The following is a 19954-nucleotide window of genomic DNA, read 5'->3' as shown; positions in this document are numbered from 1 at the left end:
CATGCTTAAAGCAGCAGAAGCCAAAGCTGCTGAAGTCCGAGTAGAATTTGCAGAAAAGGCGAATGAATTGAAGAAAAAGCAAGCAAATATTGATGCTGATCTGGAATTGTTAAAACACAAAAGAGAAGCAGCAGCTCTTACTACAGAAGCTAATGAACTAGCTTATCTAGTGGGTGTTTCTCAACATGGTTCAGTGTAAGGGGACATTCAGTTAATTCACGAGGAAGATCCAACTTCAAAAGTGCAACATTATCTTTACAGTCAAATTGATAGTGCTCCACACCATATGTTGAAGCAAGAAAAATCCAACAATGAAACAAATGCAACAGCACACTTTCTCTTAAGAAAGGACCTTATTTTGTCAAGACTGACAACTTTCAATGACACATGTACAAATTACCAAGCCTGGAAAGCCAGTTTTCACTCTGTGAGTGGTGAAATGGCTCTTAACAGCAGTTAAGAAGTAAACCTTCTTATCAAATACTTAGGTCCGAGTTCGAAAAAACACGCCACCAGTTTGAGAACCGCTTATCTTCACAATACAGACGAGGCATTAAGTCAAATCTGGCAACGTTTGGATGAAAGATTTGGAACTCCTGAAAGTGTGTTGAATTCATTGACAAATAGGCTTCAGACTTTTCCATGTTTAACCAATAAGGACAGAGCAAGGCTTTATGACTTAGCGGACATCTTACAGGAGATTGAGGGGCTGATGACTAATCCCAAGTACGGCAAAACTTTGTCATACTTTGACTCATCGATTGGAGTCAATCCTGTCGTGAATAAATAACCTCACAGTTTACAGCAGAAATAGGTGACTCATGCATCCACGTACAAAGAAAATCACGGCGAACCATTCCCGCCATTTCGCTTTTATGCAAGCTTTGTAAAAAAGTTCAGCGTTATATACAATGATCCTAGTTTTATCTACGAAACCCAGACAACGAAAGACCCCAGGCGACAAAGGAATCGTGATCCGCCGTATTCAAGAGTAGCACCCGGTGGTCGTGTAGCAGCGGCGAAAACAGGAATTCAGCATGATAACGAATCTAGTGTGTCTAACGATAAGTGTTTATTACATAATGGTGCTCCATATGCTCTTGCAGATTGCAAAAAATTTAAGTGTAAGTCTGAAGAAGAAAGGCAGAAGTTTCTGTTCGAAAACAAATTGTGTTATCGGTGTTATTCTGGAGACCACCAGGCTCGTGATTGTAACGTTTCACAGAAAAAGACGGAGCAGCATGGTGGGAAGAGACAGCGCTCGTCTGCCGGGCGGAATGACAGACTACAATCTACAGATCAAAAACAGAAAGTTGACAACAAGTGTACTGAAATTAGTGGTGATAATATTGTTGGTAGATCTTGTGCTAAAATTATGCTGGTTCATGTTTACACAAAAGATAACCCAGATAATTATGTTCAGTGCTATGCTACCGTTGATGAGCAAAGTAATATGTGTCTAGCAAAGCCAGAATTGTTTCAATTATTAAATGTCACTGGTAAATCTGCTGAATATACAATGTCTTCATGCAATGGAATTTCTGTCAAATCTGGTAGAGAATTAGACAATTTGGTTGTTGAATGTATTGACAAAAGTGTTCAGTTTGAACGTCCTACTGTTATAGAATGTCAGGACATACCTAGTAATAGGAATGAGATTCCTACACCAAGTGTGGCAGCCAATCACCCACATTTGTCAAACGTAGCCCCTTTAATCCCAGAAATAGATAGTAATGAAAAAATGTTGTTATCACTTGGCCGAGACATCCCAGATGTACATCATGTCCTAGATCAACGCTTAGGGCCAAAAGGTTCCCCATTTGCAAAACGTCTGCCCCTTGGCTGGGTTGTCATAGGTGAAGTGTGCTTAGGCAATGCTCACATTATCCCAGATGTCAATGTTAAGAAAACCTATGTTGTGGGTGACGGGCGAGCCTCGCTTCTTCCGCCATGTCCTAACAAAATTCATGTGTCTGAATCAAAGGATGAATTCATGTCTGAGTGCAGTTCTACATATGTGATAGACAATGGTAGATATACTCTGTTCAAACCGTGTACAAACATTGATCGTGATCATATGTCTACACATGATTATGATTTTGTGTTCGCTCTTGATGTTCGCCATGATGACAAAGCGTCTTTGTCCATAGTAAACCGTGACTTCCTCTCCATAATGAACAAAGAGTTTGTCCTTGATTCGCCATATAGGTGGTCAGCCCACTTCCCTTCAAAACACCAAGGTCTAGACTTCCTAACAACAGAACCCAAGCACTTCAAAGAGCAAAAAGTCTTCAGGCAAACTTGAGCAAACATCCCCATAAAAGACAACATTTTGTTGATTTCATGGGCAAGTTACTTACTAATGGTCATGCTGAAAAGGCACCCAGGTTAGATGATAGTACTGAGTGCTGGTACTTACCTACTTTTGGGGTCTATCATCCAAAAAAGCCAAACAAGATAAGAGTAGTATTTGACTCGTCAGTACAATATGAGGGTGTTTCATTGAATTCAGTGCTATTGCAAGGCCCTGATTTGACCAATAGCCTTCTGGGTGTTCTGCTTAGATTTAGACGTGAGTTAGTTGCAGTCTCGGTAGATGTAGAACAGATGTTTTACTGTTTCGGTGTACATGAGAATGACAGGAATTACTTAAGGTTCTTTTGGCATGAGGATAATGAAACTTCAAAGCCTCTTATAGAGTATCGTATGCGTAAACATGTGTTTGGTAACAGCCCGCCTCCGGCTATAGCAAACTATGGGTTAAGGAAGGCTGTAGAGAAATCTGATGATGATGTAGTACATTTTGTCGAGAAAGATTTCTATGTAGACGATGGGTTAAGGTCATGTCGTACTGTATCTGAATCAACCGATTTGCTTCAACGCACTCAGTCGCACCTGGCAAAATCTGGGATTCGTCTTCATAAGATTGTGTCTAACGCACCTGACGTTATGAAGTGCTTCCCAAAAGAGGACCTAGCCTCAGATTTAAACCGAATTGATTTTGACCTTGAAAGTCTCCCGACTCAACGCAGTTTAGGGCTTGAGTGGGATTTGAACCAAGATTGTTTCTTGTTTCCAAGTCAGGTACAAGATAAACCAGTGTCAAAGAGAGGAATTTTGTCGACTACTAATAGTGTCTTTGACCCTATTGGTTTCTTGGCTCAAGTTATTCTAGAAGGTAGATTGATACTTAAAGATGTAGTATCCACTGGTATAGATTGGGACGAACCATTACCGTCTGATGTTGAAGCCAGATAGTTCTGTTGGCTCAAGGGTATGAATGATCTAGAGTGTGTTAGAGTACCTAGGAATCTTTTCAATGTGTCTCTGTCTGATATGCGTGCTGAATTGCACATATTTTCCGACGCTTCGGAATAGGCGATTTCTGCAGTAGCATATGTTGTTGGTTATGTCGATGATCATACTAAACAGGCAAGTTTTGTTCTTGGTAAGGCTAAGGTAGCTCCGTCAACGGGTCACACGATTCCGCGCTTAGAACTCTTAGAACTTAGTGCTGCTGTTTTGGCGATAGAAATATGCATGCTAGTTACAGAAAACCTAGGGTTGAAGTTTGATAAAGTATGGTTTTACACTGATAGCAGAGTTGTGTTAGGATATATTAGCGATCAGTCTCGTAGATTTTATACTTACGTTAGCAATAGAGTTCAGAAGATTAGGCAGGTTAGCACTCCTCAGCAGTGGACACGGTAGTTAACACGGTACTTCTTGTTAAGCATTGACTTTGGTTAATGTTATGAAGTGATTCATTGTGGACTGAACCAATTAACAAGTGTAAAAGAGAGTTTTGTGTAAATGTTCATTACAAAAGCATTTTGTGTATAGATTTTGTTTATTCCATACGGGTTTTATAAGTGCAAGTTATTACATATTTGATATTTCATTTTTAAACCATAATTACCAAGGTCCTTCTTAACAGGATAGAAACATTTATAATCTATTTAGGCTATACGTAATTTTTTCTGCCCTGCATTAGAATTCTGTGTAAGGCACCGCGTTATGTTCAGTGTAGACTACTGTCTGTGTACCACGCAAGCATCTGAATTTATTGAACTGCATTGTAAAATATGTTCGAAAGTTTTTGATTTATAACAACGTTATTTTATACAATATTGTATCATTGTATAAACTTTCTATTTGTTGTTCTGCATAAGGATTTTTTTCTGAAAGGCCCCAGATAAGTTTTTGTGGGGAGCTCTAGATAGGAAGCTTCCATTTTCTGGCAATTTTTGTTTAGGATTGATTTGTATCTATAAAGGTAAAGCACAGTGCATTTAACCTGTGGTTAAAGACCACCTCCCAATAAGGACCATAATTTTGCTCTCTCAAGAGTGGTCCTTGTAGACAGGTTTTGACTGTATAATTCCAAATTCTTCTTGCATTTGATATATAACGTTTAATAGCAGATTGTTAAAAATTTACGTGTTTAAAAATTGTGTAGTGATATCTTTGATATCAGGTGGGGAGTGTTATGTTCGCTAACGATAGTCAGCACTGATCTTTCCGCTACTTAAACTTTCTTGTAATTTTGTATCTTTTAATAGCTTTATAAAGGTTGCATGGTGTAAGTTTATGCAGTATTTTGTAATAATACGTACTTGTCCTTGTTTTGGCCGCAATAACTTGTAGTAGCATACTCTTCTAGCTGTTTTAATAGATTTTTGGATTCGTACTCAAGGTTGCTCGTACCTTTACTCATTCCCTTGTTTAAGCTTCAAACTACTATTTCACATATTTGTATCTTTTTTTTATATTTTTTAAAGCTCATCAAGGTTTCTGGTCACTGTTGCAAATTTAGAGATTTTTATTAGCCATTTTTTCTGAAGCATTATGTAAAACTAGTCATATTGTAATATATCGCTTATATGGTTTCTTTCATATATTTTCAGTATTTACCACACACATGTTACCATTGAGCCATTCCAAATAAACCACATAAAGGGACTTTGTGCTTTGTTTTTCGATGGTAACTAATTGGTTATACTCGCTGGCCTTATCCTTGGTCCGGTACACATTTTACTAAATAACCAATGGGATATTTCTTATTTTTGATAAAAACAACGAAACATTCAGAACTAAAATAATATCAATTTGTATTATGCTAAAGCAAACGAAAATGGTTCCTGTCTCTTCAAACGAAATGCAAACATTTGTTCATTTCTATACATTTATCTTAGCGTTTATTAAAGTAAAAAGGTTTTCCTCTACCTGGGAACTGTAGACATTCATTATAAGTACTGGCCAAGTGATGAAAAATTCTCGCACGCCATTAAGTCCCGCCATCCAGTAAACGCAAAGATAGAATAACGTAGGCATCAGGAAAAGCAACGGTAGCTCACTCACTGTTTTTGGCAAAATAGTAGGCTGACAATCTATAGGCACCTGCCGCTCGCTCCTTTGAAACAACATCCATTTCTGCTGGAACTTATCAAAGAGATTTGGATGAGATGAATATTTTATCAAAATATTATGCACAGGTTCGATTAATCATGACTTGGTACACTAATGACTTTCAATATGCAGAAAATTATAAGCTGTAGATCGCAAATTGACATCATGCTTGTGCGGCATGTCGGGCATCCAATATGTATACAATGCACAAAATGTGCAAAATAACTATGACATGTGGACTTCAGCCGGTTTGTTACATAATATTAAAATGATACCCGCAAAACTGGTAGTGGACAGGCATACAGGAAATATTTTGAGAAAAAATGGGATACTAGAAGAATTATCAATGTTATTTAATAGAAATATCTTTTGAGAGAGCATTTGCTGCAAAATTATTCAGTGACAGTAAGGCTAATGTTATGTAAACATGACTTACACGCTAAAGTTGCGTCTAACGTGGGCGCAAATGTCCAGAAAGCAACACAAAAGAAACACTATAAAAGAAAACGAAAATATAGACTAAGTTCAACATAACTGATTTAAAAATAATATTCTAAACTTTAAGTTATAAAAAAAGCTTAACTTTCAGATAATGATTTTCATGATCCAAAGTTTGAAAATGATACGGACGTCAAATAAATGGGAAATGGTAAAAAGAGAATGGCAGCTTTGGCGCCTAGGATTTTTTTAAGGTCTGCAACCGGATCACAAGCATCGAATGATAAACTGAAGTAATAGACAAACTTCAAAATCAAAATGGCCTTGATTTCCATAGCTAAATCGACCTTTTCTAACCAGAAGTACGAATAGTTTTCCATGCTCTAAAGGAATTTCTACTTAGGTTTCTAATTTGTATTTGTTTTCAGAAATAATTAAGTAAAACCTGTATAAACGCACCACGGACATCTTGTCTCTAGAGTCTTTGGCATCTGATGAAATCTTGAAAAACGCCATGCTTACAAATGCTGCAATTACAACATAATGAATGACACCAAAAAGATGTAGAATTCTTCCCCTTGACTGCTTGAAATTTCGCCAGAACAACATACGAAATTGTGTGTAAAATCCGCATGGCCATCTTTGTTGATCGGAAGATTTCAAGTCGCTAACGTGAAGTTCGTCAAACATAACAACTGTTCCAGACGAATCTGAAATAGGTAAGAAACCTAAAAGAACCTTTTTGTACTTGTGTTCTTGTGTGTGAAGAATTGTCTTTTTCTTGGATGATGTATGTTAGAGTTTTTTCATTTGGCCGGTGTCTCATAGCGGTCTTAATTGTGAACCACTCACCACAGATTTATGACAGGGGCAAACCAGATGATTTAAATCGTTGGACTAAATTGTGGACAATGACATTTAAATTAAGTAAATGTTCCGGCAAAGGTACAGTGTGGTATTTGAAACATGGACGACGGGCATTTTCTAAATATTACGAAATACATGTTATCCAAACAGAATTTATGTTTTTGGATGTGCTTTGGACCTTCATTTAAGCATTTTAATAAAAATCTAATTCTGAAAATTAAAATATGAGAAACAGTGTATTAAACATACACAAATGATTCCTAAACATTGTTAGTAGTTTTTAGCAAGCTAGTATTTGCATCAGTACTAATAAAGTAACTGTAAAATCGACAAATATGTGCAGAGGCAAACAAAGCTTTTATCCATCTGATCAGTACATCCCGTTACTATGCGATGCTATCCCATTATAAAGTGCAAGTTCCATGGAGGCTAAATAAAAGTATCTTAGATATAGTGGAATATAGCAATAACGACGCTGTTCCAGGTTCGATACCTTTTCAATAATGTCGTTACATACAAAACATTGCAAGGATGTGACATTGACATTTACCTTACGTTTAAGCGCGCCAATTCCCGACATACTCGGGGCCACGAAATGATACTTTACACAATCAAGAAAATTACTTAATCACAATAAATCGCGTGTATCAGAATTAATACTTAACAGTTCATGAATATTGCTATCACATATGAAAGTTCATTAGTTTATTGTTCACACATCGTCAGTGATATCGTCTGTGGTAGGTACACTTCCTACTTCTAGTGGGTATAGCTTGACTATTGGTCGTGTCGTCACACCGTTAGTGGTTCTAAGTTGGACTGCTCGTGTTAACCCGTCAATTCCAGTGAGTAACTCGTCTACCAGGCCAAGTTTCCATCGTATTCTCCAAGAGTCGTCATGGATTAGTACAACGTCACCCATTTTTACCGTTTGAGCGTTACATTCTATCTTCTAGTGGTGTTCACGAAGAGCCGTCAGGTACTCGGACATCCATCTGCGCCGAAAGTGGTCTATGAGCGTCTGCTGCATCCGGTCTCGCTTGGTTAAGTGATGTGTGATCTGACGTTACATCACAGTTAGTGGCATCAATGTCGTTTGAATATGGTAATGATGTCGTCTGGCGGTCATACAACAGGTGTGCTGGTGTCAATTGTCTAGGATCATCTGGACTGAATGGAACGTGCGACAGTGGTCGATTGTTGATCATTGATTCTAGGCAATCATTCAGGGACGGCTCATCACGGGCTTTTCGGCAGCTGCAATTATACACAATTCTTTTTCTCTGGGTGATTGGCTATGTAGTGCACTTTTGTTGTCAGGGAATCTTCGTCGACTTTCTCTATAAAGCTCTGCGATAATCTTGCCATACTTCTGCAGTATCTCTGGTTCTGTACTTAGTCGCCTGATAGTGTTCTCGGTTCTGCGATTGGTTATCTGGTAGTTTGTGGGAAGTGGAGGATGGTCTTGTTTCCATGGTAACTGCGCAGTGTATCTTCCATTACTATACTGAATAGCATTCTGCTGATAATTCTCAAGGTAGTCTGTGATCTTCTCGTCATCAGTACTTTCAGTAATCCCCATGCTCTCAAGCTTCCAGAATTTCTCTAGGCTGTGGATTTCGTATACAAATGAAGTGATGACGTTCAGTGCATGCTGGGTAGAATCTCTGGAGGTCTCATCAGGTAAGCGTCCGGATAATAGGTAGCCAATCTTGGACTTCACTGCCGTGGGACCATCTCCGCGTGGTACCTTATCTTCAACAATATCCCAGTAGAAATCAGCGCCGATGAGTAGAGATATGTTAGAAAAACTGTCACTGCTCACTGGATGGGCAATAGCTGTCTTCAGTAAAACTCCGGAAACGGATTTTTGGGTTGATGATGCGAGCATCGTAACTTCCGGTTGGGGATAGGACGCTTGAGCTGGTGTCTTTGGGTCACTGTGAGTCTGTGTAGGTCTTCTAGGTTGCGGGACGTTTTCTGGCTGGCAAATACGTGATGTTTCTTGTGGCACTTCTGACATGTACGACGTGACTTGCATCTGGACATCATGTGTGAACCAAGGCAGTTGAAGCATAGTAGATTTTTTTACGACGGCTAGTCTGGATGCGACGTCAGTGTACTTGGAACAATCTATGGAACTGTGTGATTCCTGACAGAAGGCACACTTGACTGGGTTTCAGTGATATCTTTTAGGGGGAGTCATGGGGTTAGAAGAAACTGGCGCAGTTCGTTTCTTCTTTGTACCAGTATAAAACGAAGCTGTTGACCCATACATGTCTACTTCCATCTGATGACTTATCTGACCGCCTGCATCTAATATGTTTATTTCCCTGGATATTGCCTTGCGTAGATCTAGTAACTGCCAGTCACCGTCGCCGTGCTCCCGGGCTAGGTTATGTTGTACTTCTCCTGCTAACTTATCTAATATTATGGGAACTAGTAAGTTGCCGTACGTGTCCTGATACTGACCATTGGACTCTAGACTACGGATAAACGATTCCATCTTATCGTAGAAGCTGCGCAAGCTATGGGCACTATTTGACGGGGCTGGAAGCTGAAGAAGGGCTTGCATAGTGGCATGGGTTATTTTTTGCCGGCGACCATACCTTTCTTTCAGTAAATCTATCGCTCGAGCATAATTGGCATTGGTCAGCGTAAAACCTTCTATAGTATTGGCTGCTTCAGATTTAAGCTGAGATTGCAAGTAGCTGAACTTTTGCACATCAGTAAGATTATAATTCAGATGTACGGTGGATTCGAATGAGTCCCAGAACGTTTGCCAACGTAAAATATCCCCGTTGAAAGTAGGGAGCGTAAGTTTTGGCAGTCTATGGAAAACGGGCGAGTTTGTAGAATTAATAGAAGCGTTACTAACAGGTTGGCATGTCTACTGTACACTGTCTATGGCTATACTCTGTGATTGGGCGCTTGCGCTGCTGAATGTTTCTCCAGGGCAGACGTCAGTGGGATACACCTCTGTAGACCAGTTACCCTCCGTAGACTGGACACGGAACTCTGAAGGATGGAAACTGGAAACTGTAGGTTGGATACTGGACCTGGTAGGCTGGACATCAATACTGGCGGTAGTTGCGGCTTGGATAGACAGTGTCGAAGATTTGCGGTTGTTCTTAAAAGCTCGAAGACTTCTGATCTGAACTTTTACGCTCAGCATGTAGTCATCGCTCTCCGTCATCTCAGTTAGTAAATCTTCGCCATCAGTTTGTACTAGTATTTTCTCATTAGTACCTTCCAGTGACTTGAACTTTGCATCTACTGCCCCAAGAATTGTGTCAAATACCACCATGTCGACATCGTCACTTTTTACATCTTCAATCTTCTTCAGCTGTGCAGTAATGACGGCTTTCTGTGCCTCTCGTATCTGGAGAAGTTTCTGCTTCATTTCTGTTGATTTTCTTTGGTCACGGCACCAATATCTTAGATATAGTGGAATATAGCAATAACGAGACTGTTCAAGGTTCGATACCTTTTTAATAATGACGTTACATACAAAACATTGCAAGGATGTGACGTTGACATTTACGTTACGTTAAAGCGCGCCAATTCCCGACAAAAAGAATATGTTAAAAACAATGAAAGATTAGTTGCACTTAAGTGTCAATATAAAATCATGTCATAAATTTGCTATTACACTAATGTAATGTAACATTTAGACGTTGATGCCGTTTCAAGAATAAATCTCGTTGGAATTTTCTTTGTCTATTATAGACAATGACAAATCAGTGTTTCAGCAGAAATATAGAGCCTTGCATTTTATTATTTCATTCAACCCGTTTAATAAATTCAATATGAAAAAAATACATTAAAGTTAGATTATCTACTTCTTTTCGGACAACTTCGTATCGTAATGTTTATAACAACAACAAATTCAACAACATAACTACTTTTATTCACCAAGTTATTTGAAAATGCAACATGAGGTTTATAGAAAAACAATTGTAATGTATGTTGACATTGTTCAATGAACTCCGTGTTGTGTTTTCAAATACATGATAGCCACTCATTCTAAAGCATTTATCGTGAAAAAGCCTACCACCACAATCATATAGAGCTGCAAAAACAACAAATTCATTTCACTTACATCTTTTGCTTATTATGCTTGAAGATGAATCACTCTTTTTCAAAGAACCACTGTAACTGGAGGCTACTGCAGGAATTTCATTGCCGTTGTTTAATGTTTGAAGTGTTTCATTTCCATCAAAGTCTTGTTGCACTGACAACTTATTCATCAAAGTTCTGTTCATATAAAATAAAGCTAACTATAGAAGCAAAATACGTACAAATTTTAACTCTCCTTTTTTCTAACAATAATGTTTTTGTTGTCGTTGTTTTTGTAAAAAAAATGACCAATTTCAAATCAACGTTAAAAGCGTACTCGAAATTTTGATGACACATTTTACTCAAACTTAATAATATTAAATAGTCACTTGAACACTATTTCTATTGTAATTTTGCTGATCTAATTGTAACATCATGTTATTGTGAAGTCGGTCTATATTCCATGTTTTCAGTGGAAATGTGCACAGCCATTTTTACTTAAGTCATCTAGGACTAAATAGTTCCATTTCAAAAGTCAAAGTTCTAACACTTTGCCTACATATCGATAGGCTTCTTACTAAAATGTTTTACTTATGTTCATTGTTATTAATTAGTTTCATTCCATCTCATATCATGGCTCCTTAACATGTTTTTCCGTTGCAATTGTTACAGTGTTTTACACAAACAGAAAATGTGCAGCTTGCGAGCCTTGAGCTTTGTATTTATATAGTTCTATACAGCCACTGGGCCAACACTACACTGTCATTTTGACTAATGTGCCACTTATTAATCGTTTTCTAGTGAAACTGTGAATATATCTTACATTCTCTTTTGTTTAAAAGCGCACACGATCTCATCAATTTTAGCTTGGTCAACTGTGAGCACTTCAACTAAACAGAAATGGAGCAGACAATAAAATTGGTTTGTTAAAAATATCAATGAAAAGCACGTCTTTTATTATTTTAAAACGTGGTCTTTGTTAACTAATTTTTATGTTTACAATGTTATAAATATAAAATGAAGTGTTTAACATTTAAAGTTAATAACTTATAATATATAATATCATTAAGAAAAGTCAGCTAGGAAGTTTGGGGACACTTCGTATATACCGAGCGAAATATGATCATTCAATCATAATTAAACTTTACGTACGAAAGAAATCTGCAGGATTGTACATCTCGCCGCAGTTTAATCCCACTTGTTCAAAGAATTCTAACGGCTCCTCTTGTGCACCCCCAAAGTATACAACCTGCAATGTTTAAGCAAGATTCTGTACAGGTATGTCACACCGAAAGGTATACAAAATGTCTCAAAATACTCAACAGTAGCTACATGATCTATTGTGTATTATTTTTGGCTCATCTTTTGGTAAAATTTCTTGGAAAAAATATCTTTTTCGAAATGGTAATTTTGTCCGTTTTTTACAATAGGAAATATATATCTTTGGACATTAAATTGAAACCATTGAAGATATTTTAAAAGATTTAAAAGGTCCCATTGTCACCCTCGGAGATCTAGTTTATATCCGGATCCTACAAAAGTGAAAAATCACAAGAAATCCTATTACGTATTAGGTGAATAAAACGATAAAATGTATTATTTTTGTGCTCAAGAACGTTGCGAATGATTCACTTACGTAATCGAAATTATAAAAAATAAAATGTATGAAATTAAAAAAAATATATATTACTTTGCCACTGGCCATCAACAATAATGAGTCAAATGTATGATAGATCTGGCTGGATGGCTGGTGTACGGACACAATAATTGTTTTATTGTACTGAGCGGCGAATGTCTTCATCTGTTTGATAAGGGTTAACGCTGTACTGGAGTCTAGACCCGACGTAGGTTCCTAAAATAATAAGAGAATGTAAAGATTAACAAAGCAATAATCTTATATTTAATAAGTTATCGACGATGATAAACCCACATACGTGAACTAGTTCATTTATTATTTATTATTTTATTATTTCATATCTTGCCCCTCGTTAATGTGGGTTCGAGCCTCACTCGGTGCGGTGAATTCTTCATGTGAGGGAGCCATCTAGCTGGCTTACTGTAGGTGGGTGGTTCTACCCAGTTGCCCGCTCGTGATGAAATAATGCACTGAGGGGCACCCGGGGTCTTCCTCCATCATCAAAACTTGAAAGTCGCCATATGACCTATAATTGTGTCAGTTAAACCCAACAGAATAAAGAAAATTTTATTCATACCAATTTTACTGACGTTTTGAAAGTTTCTTACACATTTTATTGATTAAAAGAGTATTTCATACATTCATATGGAATCTTTTTTTTTTTCTTATATTTCTATTATAATTACCAGCTACTGACACCACTTTCTAAATTTGGTTAAATCTGACATAAATCAGGAGGCCTGCTGTTTTTAGACACTGGCAAATTACGTATTATCCGTAGACAATTTCGGTATTCCACAGTTTATACAGAAATGTGTGGTGAGCTCTATCTAGGTCCGAAATGTGTGGTGAGCTAATCTAGGTCCGAAGAATTCTACGGTTTATACAGAAATGTGTGATGAGCTCTATCTAGGTCCGAAGAATTGCCGAATAAGAATACGTAATCATACGGAAATGTCATGACGAATCCACTACATTTAACTTACATCAATTAAGAGTATATCCGGATCTGTCAACAGTTCACAAGCAATGCTTACTCTTTTCTTCTCTCCTCCGGACAATCCTCGCTCAAACATATCTCCGATAACTAGAGCAGAAAATATCAATATCATACATGTCAGATAAAATTATGTTTAGATATGACAAATGTTAACTCTTGTGTCAAATTAACTGATGCATCTTCATAAAAAATGCATGTTTATATAAAACTGTGTGTTATAATTTTCCGTTCTAGATCTACAATGTCTTCAACACATCTTTTAAGATCAACTTTTCAATATACAAATGTATATAGAATCAAAGACATTCGCTTAATAAGTTTATTTATTTTTAACCAGGAAGTAAACAAGCACTGACATTTTAAACTTACATGCATAGTGTATATATGTGTATAGTTTTTGAAATGATATATTATGTAGTTATTATTAAGGATAACATGGTGTAATAGGTATCAATTTCACCAAAAGCGTACATACAACTTGATAATTTAAGCTTTAAAAATGTCAAACGATAGGAATATGGTGCATATTGACAAGTTATATAGTGACAGAAGTTCTCAAAATTTTCCTTTAGATTACTTCCCCTGATAATTTTGGGGGTTTTTTTCGTGAGTTATCTTCCCTGAAAACTAGAAAAAAATGCCCTTTTCCCTACTGGAAATTTTAGATTTCTTTTTGATATTTGTATCAAAATCATATAATGCAGCTTTCTATGGCTATTACACCATGTTATCCTTAAAATGCATCTCAATTGTTGGTAGCACACTTACGTTCATACAATAGTCATGTAGCAAATAATTTCCATCGTGTAACATTGAGGGTTTACTTTGCTTTCAGTAAAAGTAAGCAAGATGGGTACATGCAGATATAAACACGGATAAATATCTAGACTAGAAAGATACATTTCATGAACGCAGTCGTCCAGAACAGAAACACACACTCACACATGCACGTACACACGCACGCACGAACGAACGCATCACAGACAGACAAACATTCTTTCACCGAGGACAAAGCAACAAAATTAGAAAACACAGAGCGGCACCATCACTGGCCAAACATTATTTGGGGGGTTTAAACAGCAAAATATTCTCTATTAAAACAGAGAACATTTTTGGCGTTTTGGTCGTCGCAACTAAAACGTGTCCCACAACTGAGGGTTTTCCGTTGAATACAGAGTTTTGTATTCTTTTATCTTTTAAGACTAAATTCGTTAGGTATATATTAAACTATAATAGTGTTGGTTCAATTTACTCGTGTTTACGCATTTTCGTATGTCTAACATGTTGATGATTTCATCCACTCGGTCCATCTTCTCTGCAAGTGAAATATGCTCAGGTAACCTTATCATTGCTGTGAACTGAAATATTTTGAGGAAATATAAATCGTCAGTTAGATAGTTAAACTGTCCAAACCAAACCTAAATTATATCATATACGGAAAAGCAACCGTTTAATGCTACTTTTGTAGCGAACAGTATCAGTCGGGTCTCCAGAAGAATACATGGTAAAATAAAATGCAATATTATGCTCATTTAGATTATACTGGTATTTATTCGTAAATAAACTTCTGAATCATAATAGCTTGCGTAAAAACAAACATATCGTGCATGAACATACAAAACTTACAATGCATTTCTATTTCGATTTAATTCATTTATGGACACAACCCTCTTTGCAAAGACACAACTGTGTCGTGAGTTTTTTTATCATGTGTATTATACCTTATACCAAAAGTCTGCGGTTCCAAAATAAACAATTTTATCAAATCTTACGACTTTCATATCTTTAAAGAACTTATAAGCACCAATATTTAACAGCTGTATCTTACCACTTTTCTTCATAGAATTAATGTAACCTTAAGTATAAGTATTCAATGATTCATTTAGCGTGTAATCCGGCAGGGTTTTTTTATTATTTTACAATAATGTATAGGAGATTCAGATACTTAATAATAGAAAATCCGTCATATCAGTACCATGTGTATCCACCATTTTTGAGAAAGCTCGTGAGACATAGCAACAATATTCAAGGAGGCGCGTTCCTTATCAGAAAGAATTGGATCTATGCGTTCTAAGATTTTAAATCTTGACATTGTTTAGGCCTCATCAAATTAAAGAGTTGTTCATCGGATTTGCCGCTAGTATATTTTCAGAAACACATAAACATTATTTTTGGCTTGCGCTCGCCCCATTGAAAAAATCAAGCCAACATTTTTTGGTGCGATACGTTTTACGGACGTTACCGTGTACAAATGCTTATAATTACAGCCCCAGAATGTTCTTAAATGGACTTTAATCACAATAGATACATACTGCGGACACATCGTCTATAATATATCGTAGTGTTTATAGTTAGTTGCATGAAAGTTATTTCCCCTTGATGCAGTTACGCCATTTTCTTTAAATGTTTACCAAATTGTGCTGCTACAAAAAATCGGATTTATTTCATTAAAACTCGGACGCTCTTCGCTTGCTCCTGATTTTCTCAAAAACCAAAAGAATATTTAAATTATTTTTCCCTCGCCGCCTCAATTTTTCCAGAAAAAAAATTCCTATGAACAACTTTTCAATTTAGTGTGGCCTTAATGTAATATCTGGAAATGATGTTTACATTATTTACATACATGGTTAGAATACCCCAAAGTCCAATATATTAGATAACGATATAGATTTGACTGAGACACAATCTGTCGGAATAACTGGCACTTACAGACGACAGGATTGGTATTTTCGCGTACTTCTTAAAACAATAACTTACATATAGTGTTTCCCAGAGAGTGAGGCGAGAAAAGAAAACATCTTGTTGCAAAACGAACCCTAACCGGCGCCTCAACTGTTTGTCAAAATTCTTTTCAGATAGAGTGATCTCCCCTGAAGATAATGGCTGCCTTCCAGCAATAGCATTCAGCAAGGTTGTTTTTCCGGCACCTTCCAAATGAAAGCTAACCGACTTAGTAAATACGAAACTATTTCATTTGATGGACACAGCAGATGAACAGAGTACAATTGGACTTTCAACTTCTTTTCGACAATATTGTTTCCAGTGTTTCGACTTAGTCTTATTCCCCTACCATTAAACTGAGCGCAGAATTATAAAAATGCATTTTTCCTTTCATATCATTTTCATTTTGATTGTTTTTGACTAATAGAACTGAATGATGAAGTTTGAGTTTACGTGTTTTTTCTGTGACGGGATACCATATCATGATAATAAATCCTTTCATATTTAGACATTACATACAGTGCAGTTCGATGATTGTTACCGGTTATTTTCGAGGTGTATTGTAGTATATACTTCTTCAGGTTAGTTTCATCCGCCCTTTGTGATTCTTATGTCTATGATAATTTTTTGCTTTGAGCATGCTCTGCTATGGTTTTATAGTCACATTAAAGTGAAATATCTCTAGATCACAACAGAGTAAAAACACAGTCAAAAATCACACAATACACAAGTGTTATAAGTTTTTGACGTTGATGCCGTTTCAAGTTCAGAAGACGTTGATCGAATTGATGTTGTCAATTACACTTCGGTGTTTTTATATTGTCTATTTTATGTAAAAGTAACAAATGGGCAAAAGAATCTTACATTTGTATCTTTCCAGGTTGATTTTTTTTATCTTGAATCAAAATGAAAAAATGCATGATACAGCCTTGCAATTTATTTCTTGTTAAATTTGGTGAGTGAAAACAGTTTATATAAGCATATATAATACATATTACACATGTATAATTCCATATTCATACCTGAAAATTTCGTAGAAAAAAAATCATATTTATACCTGAAGGTCCCATAATTGCAAGAAAATCTCCACTGCATGATGAAAACGTGATGTTGCTGAGAATCTGTGACGTCTTGGCAACAACAGATACATCATTGATACATAAAACGGTATCCAAGGCAACTGTTTTCATTCTAATTGTAAAAATATAAAAACCTTACATGTAACATATCTTCTACAAGTTATTTTTATCAAATAATCAAGGCCGTCGCCACGTGGTTTGTCGTCGTCCACGAAAGATATTTAATACCATAGATGTCCGTGTTAATTAGCATAAAGTCAACAGACTACTACGACTATGTATACTAAAATTCTTATTATAATGTTTCAACCAGCGAGATCTACGCATCAGACATGGTTCCGTCCTGATCATAACAGTTCTATTAATTAGGAACTGCTCGAGGACGATTACATACCTACGAGAGACTAAATTTTACCTAGGCAATTGAGCAACTTATGTCCCTATTACTAAGTAAAAAGTCTTGCCTTGCGGCATTCATTTTGCTATTTACATTTGATAAAAGATACATCGGCGCTAAAATTTATTCAGTATTATATCTAATAAATCTTTTGAAGACTACTAAAGTTTCTTTACGGATGTGTCTGAATCATGAAAGGATCGTGAAAGGATATCAAATTATGTTTACCTGTCGTCCGCTTTTTGCACTAATGGTAAAACGTTTGTTGATATAAACCAGTATTTGAGAACGGCGGACATTTACTGTGAAATAAAACTGCGTAATTAATTTATGAATGACAATTGTGAAGTATTTACTAAGATGTAGGTGTAGGAGTACCAAAGCCTGTATTAGGCAAATTTAAAATCTATATTCAAGAACATTTATTTTGACCGTATCCCAGGGTTTCAGATATGCATATGCAACAAAAATGTTTTATCAATTCCTGAACTAGCATATTAATTACATTAAAAAGTGGAACGTCTTAATTGAACGACTGAATTGTCGAGATCTATTTCTTCAAACATGTCGTCGTAAGTAGGAGTCCGAAATAGATGCAATCTAAATAATTTGCGCAATGATTTGTAACAGTTTTATTTGAGGCGAGGAGGCGGAGGTATGTGGTGTTTATGGTCATAGAAATTAGCCAAGCTAAGCTCCTGTATTTTCTTCTGAAATTTACAAATCTACAAAAATACTGTTTACTAAATTATGCGCAAACAATGGCACTAGCCATACCCTCGCCTGATCTATTCCCTTGCCTTTTTGGTCTTTTACCCCTTAAAATGTTACAATCAGCAGAGTATATGAGTGTGCCAGGCTACACGCCTGGGAGTTACCTCTATATTACTAGCTGGTATTTTCGGATGCTGCTGAGCAATATTGAAAACACTAATCTGAAATGCGCGCACCAACCGATTCTAACATACACCACACAGTTGTGACGTCGTAGATATATTCTATAGTTTGTTCCATATTTTTTTATAACAAATCTATTCGAAAAATGCTTTCTAAGCCGAGATCAGATTCTTTAAGAACGGCTTTTAAATTAAACAGCTAGGGCAACACCAAACTCGGAGACCAAAAATAATGGCCAGGCAAAAAATCAACCAAGGCAGATGAGTCGAGGCAAGTGTCTCGGTTTCCGCAACAGTCGCTACGGCCATGAAAATACCAATCATCAAATTGTAAAATGTAATTGTAACATGACCACATAACTATCTAAAACAAGGTTTAAAATATATCTTTTTAAAAACACGATACTCGGTGCTTTTTCAATTCGATTTTTTGTCTTTTAAACTTGACTAGTCTATTATACAATTAATAATTGTTCATACATTTTGATTCAACAGCATCAAGTTAATTGAAACTTAAAAATTATCAATGGTACCTCTATATGTGCATTAAATATGGTAAAAAACATTCAATCACCTTAAAGTGTATGTCTGTGGCCGAATGGTTAAGTTCACTGATTTCAAAATCACATGTCCGTCACCGATTTGGGTTCGAATCTTGCTTGGGGTGTAGAATGTGAGGAAGCCATCAAGTTGGCTTACGGAAGGTCGATAGTTCTACTAATGTACTCATCCATGATGAAATACAGCCCGGAATGGTATTTGACGTCTTCCCTCTCCACTTAAAGCTGTAAGGTCGCCACATAATTGTGACCTATAATTGTGTCGGTGTGACGTTAAACCCAACACAAACAAAAAACGTAATTTTTTATTACCTTACAGAAAGGATTTAATATGGTTGGAAGCCCATCCTTAATGAATTCTATAACGACATTGCAACTTTTATATGTTTAACAAAATTTCTGTCACATATTAGAGCATTTTAAGAAATAAATAAATACCTCATTCCTAATATTACTTGTTTTTTAATTTTATTTTAAATCCTCTATTATTAAATGCGTGATTTAAATAATCATGAAACACATTTTACCTGGGTGTTATCAACCACCGCGCAGGAATTTTGTAAAATCAAGCAAATCACGTGACGATGGTACAACCATGTGATCCTAAAATGGCGACATACTTGGCAACGCCTAGTAAATCAAATGCTTGCCATAATCTACATACAAATTGACATTTATGTCACAACCTTTAAGAACATAATGAAAATATTTAATGTATCTAGTATAATATTTTGCAGTACGCTATGGCCATTTGTCAAATTCTCTTACTGTAGTCAAAATACCATCAAGTAATATGTTTGCATTTTAAGCAGGTGAGCGTAACAACACAAGAAAAAAAGTAATTTTACTATTACTGCATTATTTTTTATTTTAGTTTTACTGTTTGCTCGTT

General features: G+C 36.3%; 1 protein-coding gene across 5 annotated transcripts in view; it reads right to left on the bottom strand.

Moving 5' to 3' along the window:
* The window catches only part of LOC123533818 (uncharacterized), a 38139-nt gene extending 18464 nt beyond the window's left edge, over positions 1-19675 (bottom strand). For 2 of the 5 annotated variants that reach the window (XM_045315717.2, XM_053520022.1), the window contains exons 1-12: positions 19501-19600; positions 17188-17321; positions 16167-16336; positions 14662-14767; positions 13396-13496; positions 12464-12625; positions 11926-12022; positions 11597-11663; positions 10817-10971; positions 6307-6557; positions 5846-5903; positions 5227-5442 (exon numbers count right to left, since the gene is read on the bottom strand). In XM_045315717.2, coding sequence (XP_045171652.2) covers positions 5354-5442; positions 5846-5903; positions 6307-6557; positions 10817-10971; positions 11597-11663; positions 11926-12022; positions 12464-12625; positions 13396-13496; positions 14662-14767; positions 16167-16336; positions 17188-17321; positions 19501-19505 — 1395 coding nt within the window. In that variant the 5' untranslated portion in view covers positions 19506-19600 and the 3' untranslated portion in view covers positions 5227-5353. Of the gene's footprint in view, positions 1-5226; positions 5443-5845; positions 5904-6306; positions 6558-9978; positions 10152-10816; positions 10972-11596; positions 11664-11925; positions 12023-12463; positions 12626-13395; positions 13497-14661; positions 14768-16166; positions 16337-17187; positions 17322-19076; positions 19299-19500 lie in introns of those variants that run through there. The other 3 variants (XM_045315718.2, XM_045315713.2, XM_053520023.1) reach the window with 3 other exon arrangements.
* Positions 19676-19954: the final 279 nt, after the last annotated feature.

The sequence above is a fragment of the Mercenaria mercenaria genome, chromosome 12 (genome assembly GCF_021730395.1).
Source record: "Mercenaria mercenaria strain notata chromosome 12, MADL_Memer_1, whole genome shotgun sequence".
Classification (NCBI taxonomy): Eukaryota; Metazoa; Mollusca; class Bivalvia; order Venerida; family Veneridae; genus Mercenaria; species Mercenaria mercenaria.
The sequence above is the reverse complement of the archived record's forward strand: the minus strand, read 5'-3'. Positions and strand labels throughout refer to the sequence as shown.